Consider the following 9,957-nt stretch of genomic DNA (forward strand, 5'->3'; position numbering starts at 1 on the left):
GTTTCAGGACTATGGTTTCAGTGCCTTCGGCAGGGAGAGGAGGACTATGGTTTCAGGACTATGGTTTCAGTGCTTTCGGCAGGGAGAGGAGGACTATGGTTTCAGGACTATGGTTTCAGTGCCTTCGGCAGGGAGAGGAGGACTATGGTTTCAGTGCCTTCGGCAGGGAGAGGAGGACTATGGTTTCAGGACTATGGTTTCAGTGCCTTCGGCAGGGAGAGGAGGACTATGGTTTCAGTGCCTTCGGCAGGGAGAGGAGGACTATGGTTTCAGTGCCTTCGGCAGGGAGAGGAGGACTATGGTTTCAGGACTATGGTTTCAGTGCCTTCGGCAGGGAGAGGAGGAGTATGGTTTCAGTGCCTTCGGCAGGGAGAGGAGGACTATGGTTTCAGGACTATGGTTTCAGTGCCTTCGGCAGGGAGAGGAGGACTATGGTTTCAGGACTATGGTTTCAGTGCCTTCGGCAGGGAGAGGAGGACTATGGTTTCAGGACTATGGTTTCAGTGCCTTCGGCAGGGAGAGGAGGACTATGGTTTCAGGACTATGGTTTCAGTGCCTTCGGCAGGGAGAGGAGGACTATGGTTTCAGTGCCTTCGGCAGGGAGAGGAGGACTATGGTTTCAGGACTATGGTTTCAGTGCCTGCAGCAGGGAGAGCGTTTGGAGCGTGTACACCTGCACTGTGCTATAAAGAACCCTTTTCTAAGGTTCTATAAAGAACCATTCAAAAACAGGGTTCCGCTACAGTTACAACCGTTTTGGGGGCTATATAGATCTTTTTATTGTTCTTTATAGAACATTCTCAATCTGAAAGGTTCTTTGTAGATCCTTTTGAAGAACCATACAGGGTTTTTTATTCTGGTCAACCATTTTATATTGTTAAAATTCCAAATACGTTATTATTATGTTAATTTACTTGTTATTATGTTAATTTACTTGTTGAATAACGTGAGCTTTCTCAGGAACAGCCCGAGATCCCTGTGGAAAGAATCAAGACCCACTGACTGATTTCGTCAACTGTTCACAATTGACACAAGACACTGTCACTAGCCATAGCCATTCAAAATATGTAATTTCATACAGTAACACAACACATTAGATAAACTGGAATGACACTCCCAATCACGGTTTTACAAAAAGAGCTGTGCATAAACCACACCCCAAAATATTCTAATGTACCACCTCCCCTACATTTTAATTATCACTAAAAGAGCAAACAACCCTTTTGTGAACCGTAAAGAACCATTGAAGAGTTCAAAGGGTTCTTTGACTCATTAGAATTGCACACAGAACAATCACCCTTACCAAAGAACCCTTGAGAAACCCTCCTTTTTTTGTGTGTACAAGCTTAGAGGGGCACCTGAAACACAGGGGTGTATATAAATAGATATCCATAGTAAAGGGGGTCCTACCTCCTTGCAGTGAAGGTTTCCACAGAGACAGGAGCAGGAATCCATACAGGAACAACGCCACCGTCCCACTCGCCATCTCGCTCCCAAATGTCCCTCTCCTCTCCCAAAACTCTTGATTCTATCCCCTTGTCAGAGCTCAGCCAGTCAGAGAAAGAAGGAGGGGAATAAAAAGTAAGAGAGACAGAAAACAAAAGACAGAAAGGATGAAAAGGCAGGACAGTATGTAATTAATGAAGAGAGCAAGAGAGAGAAACACTGAGTTGAATAGATCACTTCATTGAACCAGCGGCTTTTCTCCCCCACAGACTGGTGGGGCTGCTTTTATTTGGTTGACTCCTGCCATAAAAACATGGTTGCCTAAAAGAGAGAGGGGGGGGGGGGTTAATTGAGAAAGAGGTGGAGAAAAAGAAAGAGATGAAGAGGAGAGAGAGAGAGATGAAGAGGGAGAGAGAGTCGGGTGAGTCCACCCCCTATCCCACCCCTCCCCAAAAAAAACAGAGTGGTGGAGGATGTAAAGAGAGAGAGATGGAGAGGGAAGGAAATTGAGAGAGAGTTGGGGGTCCACCCCCCATCCCACCCCACCAAAGGAAAATAAATGGGACAGTCTGCCAGATATTCTCATAGATTCCAAAATGATGTCATTTTGTTAAGTCAAGGGGAAGAGGTAACTAACTATACAGGCCTGATACGGCAATTACAGATGTGTGTTTTTTCTGCTGAATGTAACTGAAGAAAGACGGAAACTTTTCCGGAACATTATACAATACGGTATATCCATGGACAACTCTAGAACAGTGGAGTAAGTGGATACTGTGTTGATGACAAGTAGCACCAAGTAAAGACTGAGGAACCTCACCTGATCATCCCATTATCCTCTTTGCACACTCTTCTAGACCCACAGTTTGTTTGTGTGTGTGTGTGTGTGTGTGTGTGTGTGTGTGTGTGTGTGTGTGTGTGTGTGTGTGTGTGTGTGTGTGTGTGTGTGTGTGTGTGTGTGTGTGTGTGTGTGTGTGTGTGTGTGTGTGTGTGTTTGTGTGTGTGTATGCATGTGCATATTTTGTGCATGTGTTGGTGTATGTGTGTAGAGGGGGTGGAGGGTCCTTGGCAGGCTTCCACTCAACACAGTCCTTTTCTGAGAAGAGCATGAAGTCATGTCACTAACGGGGGAAACTGAAATGTAAACTTGTTATTCATAGAAAGACGTAATTAAAGAATAGGAGATATATCAGCCAGATAGAAATTAGCACCTCCTAGTACCATTCCTTTGAAAAAGTGACACACACACACACAATCACACAGACACACATTAAATTGGCCAGTGTTAATTTTTCATTTTAATATTTATACTGTTGATTCAGGAGTTAAATTCACTCTGTAAGAGTGAAATTAACATTCAGTGGTATAAAATAACCTCCAGTGTTGGTGTTAATAGCTAGAGTTATTGTTTTACACTGTGGAAAGTAAAATAGTCCCATCAAAACCACGCCCATCATTATCATATTTCCCAGCATGCTCTACTGCAGGTCGATTTTTAAAAATATCTGCATTTTTGCATGTACTGTATATTGATATATTCATTCATCTTATGCTACACAAAGATATATAACATACATTTTGCTAATCTAATCCAATCAGTTAGTTAGATTTATGTTTTTTCCGGTTTAAATGATTTAGGTAGTGTTTTTTTAACCAAGTATCTTAATCCACACAGTCAATCTGAATGCAGGTTGAGGGTGAATAAAAATGCCACCTGTTGGATATCCAATCCCAGGCTGGAATCCAATACACATAACCTTGCAAGCAAGCATAATGTGATTTGCAGACCTGATGTGGCCTGTCATCCAGGAGTTTCCTAACACCACTGTTTTAGGGTTAATCTAGGCCATTTACTATACTAATAATTAAGACCTTATGATATATGTAATGCATTGGAATAGGGTTTAATTTTAAATGATAACGTTCCCCTAGGTACCTACTTGGCAAAAGCACGGGCCTTTATAATGGAAATAATTCAACAAACATGTCTCTGGGTGTTAACAAATACAGTCATGGGTGTTAACTCAATTTACTCAAAAAGAAAAGGCACCCTGGGAAACATACAAATTAAACGTTACTCTCTAAATCAAGTGTTATGTTTCACACTGTAGGTGTGGCATACTACTCCACAGTAAAGCTATGCAAGCACCACCATTTAGTTCCTTTGAACACTTTAAGAGTTACATGGGGAACACTGCAACATAGTTAAATCTTTAACACTTTCAAAAGTGTTATTTTAACACCAGAACAGTGGGACAGTACAGTGAAAACAGTGTGCATTTCACACTTTCAGAGTTAAATTGGGAACACTGCCACAGAGTTAAAGGTGCAATATGCAGAAATTGCTCCACCATTTCCTGGTTGCAAAAATTATAGTAGTTTGCTTAATTTCAGTAAATGTAACAAGACATCACAAAATCATTGTACCATCTAAACCGCTGTGAAAAATCTTTTCAAATACGAAAAATATGTATTTTTCAGCTGTTGAAGGCGGTGTACAAAACAGAGAGTAAATAAAATTTAAGAACGGAAAGCATAGAAATAGCGCACATAGAACACATCTTCCACTGTCTTTTTTAGACTTGCATTCAATGAGAATGACAGATCTATAACTGCAGTAGTTTATGTGTCGGGGGGCTAGGGTCAGTTTGTTATATCTGGAGTACTTCTCCTGTCCTATCCGGTGTCCTGTGTGAATTTAAGTATGCTCTCTCTAATTCTCTCTTTCGTTCTCTCTCTCGGAGAACCTGAGCCCTAGGACCATGCCTCAGGACTACCTGGCATGATGACTCCTTGCTGTGCCCAGTCCATCTGGCCGTGCTGCTGCTCCAGTATCAACTGTTCTGCCTGTGATTATTATTATTTGACCATGCTGGTCATTTATGAACATTTGAAAATCTTGGCCATGTTCTGTTATAATCTCCACCCGGCACAGCCAGAAGAGGACTGGCCACCCCTCATAGCCTGGTTCCTCTCTAGGTTTCTTCCTAAGTGACATATTGCAGCTTTAAATCGTGTATGTTGTATTCAAGCCAAACCCATGGTGTTTAGTAATACATGGCATGTTCGTTATTAGAAATTACTCCTGATCTGAAATCCCGCAGCTGCGGCCTTGGATTGATTCATGTAAAAACTAAATCTTTGATTTCTAAAATTGCCTTTATTGTGACTCCTGCTTCTCAAACCGACGCAGACGTTTTGGTTATAACCGAATCTTGGCTAAAGAAGTCTATGCCGGACTCTGATGTGTATCTGACTTGTTAGAATGTTTTTAGATCTGACAGAGGGGCTGACGCCATATGCATAAAGAGCAAGTTAAATGTTTTTGTATCCATTAACATCTCTGTGCCTAAGCAATTTGAATGTCATCTCTTAGATGTGAGCCATGGTAATAATCTGAAGCTCGTGGGAATTTATCCCCCGCCCTTTGCCTCCATATGTGCTCTTAACAAATTGTCTGACCTGCTGTCTAACTATTCTAAATCTGAATTATTAACAGCGGATGATCTTAATCTGGACTAGTTGACACCAACATCTGATAATCTGAAAGATATTTGTACGGAGCTAAATCTAACTCAACTAAACTAACTAGCCTCAACTTGATTAAACACCCCGAAAAATTGACTCTCTTAGCTATTATTCTAACACATGCTCCTCATAAGTTTACAGGCAATGGAATATTTGTTCCATTGCCAGCATAAGAGACCTTAAACTGCCTTAAATCTCGCTCACGAATCATTACAAATGAATATTATAGACATTTTAATGAGCAACATCTTTTGTCTTAGCTGGGGTTGAGTTACTGGTGGGTTATGTCTGTGGCAGTCCTTCAGACATTTCAGAAATAGATGTCTATCTATGCATGGTTAAAAAAGCAATATCAATATATTTATTGAATTGAGAATTCACCCCTTTGTGGCACCAGCAGGTTTTGACAGCCTCTTGTACCAAACTAGACATTTGTAGTGTAGAAAAAAAGAAGGAAGGGAAGCGCTGCTAAGGTACACCATTTGATTTGAAGGAGTGGTTACATAATTCATTGGACTACACCTAGTAAGCAATACTATACACATTAAAAAGTGAAATACTGTAGATATGCTTTTAATAACAGCTGTTTACAATGATAGTCTCTGAAAATGTATCTCATTCCACTAGAGGGAGTCCTTTAGTCACCTCAAAACAGATTGTGGAGAATGATGCTCTAACAGACTCACATACTTTATTTTCAGTTCAACCATTTGTCTATGATGTATTAAGTGCCTTGCTAAAGATCGACGCAAAACATATCCACAGGGGCTGATTTACTTGACCCCGTCTTACTAGAGCTCTCTGCCCCACTCATTGTTGAACCTTGAACCTGCATTTCGTATTTAACAATTGCTACTGATGTTATCCCTAAGATTTGACAAGCGGAAAATGTCCTCCCCCTAGATAAGGGCGGCGTTCCTTCTGACTTAGATAATTACCATCCAATACCCAAGTTATCTTGCCGAGCTAAGATATTAGAATCCCTGACCAACTCCCAGCTAAGAACTTTAACTTCTAACTGTATTCTAAACATGCAACAATCTGGTTGTAGACCTGGACATAGATCTGTTTCAGCCACTACGCTTGTCTTAGATGATGTGTTAAACTGCCTAGATCATAAAAAATATTGTGCTGCCTTATGTATAGACCTTTCCAAGGCATTCGACACCGTTGACCATTCCCTACTCATTCAAAAACGGTCTGAAATGGCCCGGATAAGGAGTCTTGCAAATGGTTTAAGAACTATTTGACAGGCAGGACACAATGTGTGCTTTCTGATGGTGTCAAGTCTAGTTTCCTCGATATTATGAAAGGCGAATCGCAGGGGTCCGTATTGGGACCTGTTCTCTTTACTCTTTATATAAATAATATTGGTCTATGATTTAAGTACTGCAATATCCATCTGTATTCACTCAATACAGTTATGTATGCCATTGCACCGACTGTTGACCAAGCTATGTTATAGCTGCAATCTGATTTGTTACATTACAAAAAGCCCTTGTTGATATAAAAATGTTACTTAATGCAGGCAAAACTAAATACAGTGCCTTGCGAAAGTATTCGGCCCCCTTGAACTTTGCGACCTTTTGCCACATTTCAGGCTTCAAACATAAAGATAAGATATAAAACTGTATTTTTTTGTGAAGAATCAACAACAAGTGGGACACAATCATGAAGTGGAACGACATTTATTGGATATTTCAAACTTTTTTAACAAATCAAAAACTGAAAAATTGGGCGTGCAAAATTATTCAGCCCCTTTACTTTCAGTGCAGCAAACTCTCTCCAGAAGTTCAGTGAGGATCTCTGAATGATCCAATGTTGACCTAAATGACTAATGATGATAAATACAATCCACCTGTGTGTAATCAAGTCTCCGTATAAATGCACCTGCACTGTGATAGTCTCAGAGGTCCGTTAAAAGCGCAGAGAGCATCATGAAGAACAAGGAACACACCAGGCAGGTCCGAGATACTGTTGTGAAGAAGTTTAAAGCCGGATTTGGACACAAAAAGATTTCCCAAGCTTTAAACATCCCAAGGAGCACTGTGCAAGCGATAATATTGAAATGGAAGGAGTATCAGACCACTGCAAACCTACCAAGACCTGGCCGTCCCTCTAAACTTTCAGCTCATACAAGGAGAAGACTGATCAGAGATGCAGCCAAGAGGCCCATGATCACTCTGGATGAACTGCAGAGATCTACAGCTGAGGTGGTAGACTCTGTCCATAGGACAACAATCAGTCGTATATTGCACAAATCTGGCCTTTATGGAAGAGTGGCAAGAAGAAAGCCATTTCTTAAAGATATCCATAAAAAGTGTCGTTTAAAGTTTGCCACAAGCCACCTGGGAGACACACCAAACATGTGGAAGAAGGTGCTCTGGTCAGATGAAATCAAAATTGAACTTTTTGCCAACAATGCAAAACGTTATGTTTGGCGTAAAAGCAACACAGCTGAACACACCATCCCCACTGTCAAACATGGTGGTGGCAGCATCATGGTTTGGGCCTGCTTTTCTTCAGCAGGGACAGGGAAGATGGTTAAAATTGATGGGAAGATGGATGGAGCCAAATACAGGACCATTCTGGAAGAAAACCTAATGGAGTCTGCAAAAGACCTGAGACTGGGACGGAGATTTGTCTTCCAACAAGACAATGATCCAAAACATAAAGCAAAATCTACAATGGAATGGTTCAAAAATAAACATATCCAGGTGTTAGAATGGCCAAGTCAAAGTCCAGACCTGAATCCAATCGAGAATCTGTGGAAAGAACTGAAAACTGCTGTTCACAAATGCTCTCCATCCAACCTCACTGAGCTCGAGCTGTTTTGCAAGGAGGAATGGGAAAAAAATTCAGTCTCTCGATGTGCAAAACTGATAGAGACATACCCCAAGCGACTTACAGCTGTAATCGCAGCAAAAGGTGGCGCTACAAAGTATTAACTTAAGGGGGCTGAATAATTTTGCACGCCCAATTTTTCAGTTTTTGATTTGTTAAAAAAGTTTGAAATATCCACATAAATGTCGTTCCACTTCATGATTGTGTCCCACTTGTTGTTAATTCTTCACAAAAAAATACAGTTTTATATCTTTATGTTTGAAGCCTGAAATGTGGCAAAAGGTCGCAAAGTTCAAGGGGGCCGAATACTTTCGCAAGGCACTGTATATGTTATTCTTTAAATCAGAGAAGACTTCACTTATAAATATCTGGCTGTTTGGATTGCTACAGATCTAACGTTTAAAAAGCATACCGATGAGCTAGTTAATAAGCTAAGATTTAAAGTGGGCTTCTTTTTAAAGAATAGATTTTGCTTCTCCATGAACAGCAGGAAGCAGCTTGTAACGTCAACTTTCCTGCCAGTTCTTGACTATGGTGACACCATTTACCAGAATGCAGCAGCCACTACTCTTAAACCTTTGGCAGCCGTCTACCATTGCACCCTTCGCTTTATTACAGGTGACAGTTTTAATACTCCTCGCAGCATCCTGTATCAGAAGGTCGGCTAGACCTCACAAAAATCCTGTAGATAACTTCATTGCTCCCTTCTTGTTTACAAAGTTCTGCTCCACAAGCATCCATCATACCTCACTTCCCTGTTGAAGTATTGTCACGACTCCTGCCGAAGGTGGCTCCCCTTCCTATTCGGGTGGCGCTTGGCGATCGTCGTCACCAGCCTACTATCTGCCACTGATCCCTTTTTTCCCCTTTTCTGTTTATTGGTTTCACCTGTGTCTAGTTTAGGCTGATTGGTTGGGCTTTATTTACCAGCCTGCTGGTTGTGCGAGATTATTTCGATGCACATGTGTACACGGCTGCATGTCACGGTTGTCTGTGTGTTTGGGTTTTTGCTGGACTGTTTAAGTCCCCCGTGTTTAGGGCATTTGGTTTGGTTGGCGTCTGTTCACCGTGTGGTGCATTAAAAGTGAACGCTACCCTGAACTCTCTGCTTCCTGCGCCTGACTTCTTCCCCACTACACCCCGGGCGTTACAGAATCCCGCACCTTAAAAATGGAGTCAGCAGGAGCAGCTGCCAACCCTCTCCCATCGATGGAGGAACGTGTCCTCCACCATACCATACATTAGCTCAACCGTCCCGTGGAAGGGACACCGATCCCGAAGAAGTTTTAATGTCCCGTAAAATGTATTTCAAATACATGTAGATAGATTTACATCGTTGCTCAAATGCATGTAATGCCTGACAATATTCCAGAAATGTATGGATAATGGCATCAAGTCTACACAGGGTGGCCAAAGTGGTTTCTTAATTCGGCTTCATAAATTACTCTTTACGTATTGATCAACGGAGATAATTTTTTGGAACAACAAGCCAAAACTTGTTTTGTGATATCATTTGAATGGTGATGGTGAGTAAAAATGAGCAAGTTTGATTTTACCAAACGTTTACATTCTATCATCAAGAGCACATGTTCAAAAAACTAGTTTTCCCATCTCACGTGAAAAAAAAGAAATTACTATAAGGTTTCTGTACCAAATATTAAGTTCTGCTTTTCTGATGTATCAAATAAAATGTTAATTAATTACTTAAAAATCATACAATGTGATTTTCTGGATTTTTGTTTTAGATTATTTCTCTCACAGTAGAAGTGTACCTATGATAAAAAATTACAGACCTCTACATGCTTTGTAAGTAGGAAAACCTGAAAAAATCGGCAGTGTATCAAATACTTGTTCTCCCCACTGTATATTAAAACAACATTTGGTTACGATTTTGTTTGCTTTGATCGTTTTGAACAGGTTTTCTTTTGACTGTTCGTGAACGCAAATGTTTTTCTTGTGGCAAGTCGAATTTCAGTAACCTAAGTTTACGCCCCTGGTACTACCCTAGTAGGAGTGGGAACATTAAGTGTTTGTTGTCATTCAAAGAGAGGGGAGTAGTTTTCATGCACATTTTTTAACTTGAGAAATACTGCACCTTAGCTAGATGTAAAATTTAGCTACTAAGACCTCATCGGCAAA

The 9,957-nt window shown here is 40.9% G+C and overlaps 1 protein-coding gene across 4 annotated transcripts in view; it reads right to left on the minus strand.

Annotated features, from left to right (window-relative positions):
• The window catches only part of LOC139392710 (elastin b), a 65,647-nt gene extending 63,943 nt beyond the window's left edge, over nucleotides 1-1,704 (minus strand). For all 4 annotated transcript variants that reach the window (XM_071140909.1, XM_071140908.1, XM_071140907.1 and 1 more), the window contains exon 1: nucleotides 1,411-1,704. In XM_071140909.1, coding sequence (XP_070997010.1) covers nucleotides 1,411-1,486 — 76 coding nt within the window. In that variant the 5' untranslated portion in view covers nucleotides 1,487-1,704. The remainder of the gene's footprint in view (nucleotides 1-1,410) is intronic.
• Between the last annotated feature and the right edge of the window lie 8,253 nt (nucleotides 1,705-9,957).

Source organism: Oncorhynchus clarkii, chromosome 33, assembly GCF_045791955.1.
Source record: "Oncorhynchus clarkii lewisi isolate Uvic-CL-2024 chromosome 33, UVic_Ocla_1.0, whole genome shotgun sequence".
Taxonomy (NCBI): Eukaryota; Metazoa; Chordata; class Actinopteri; order Salmoniformes; family Salmonidae; genus Oncorhynchus; species Oncorhynchus clarkii.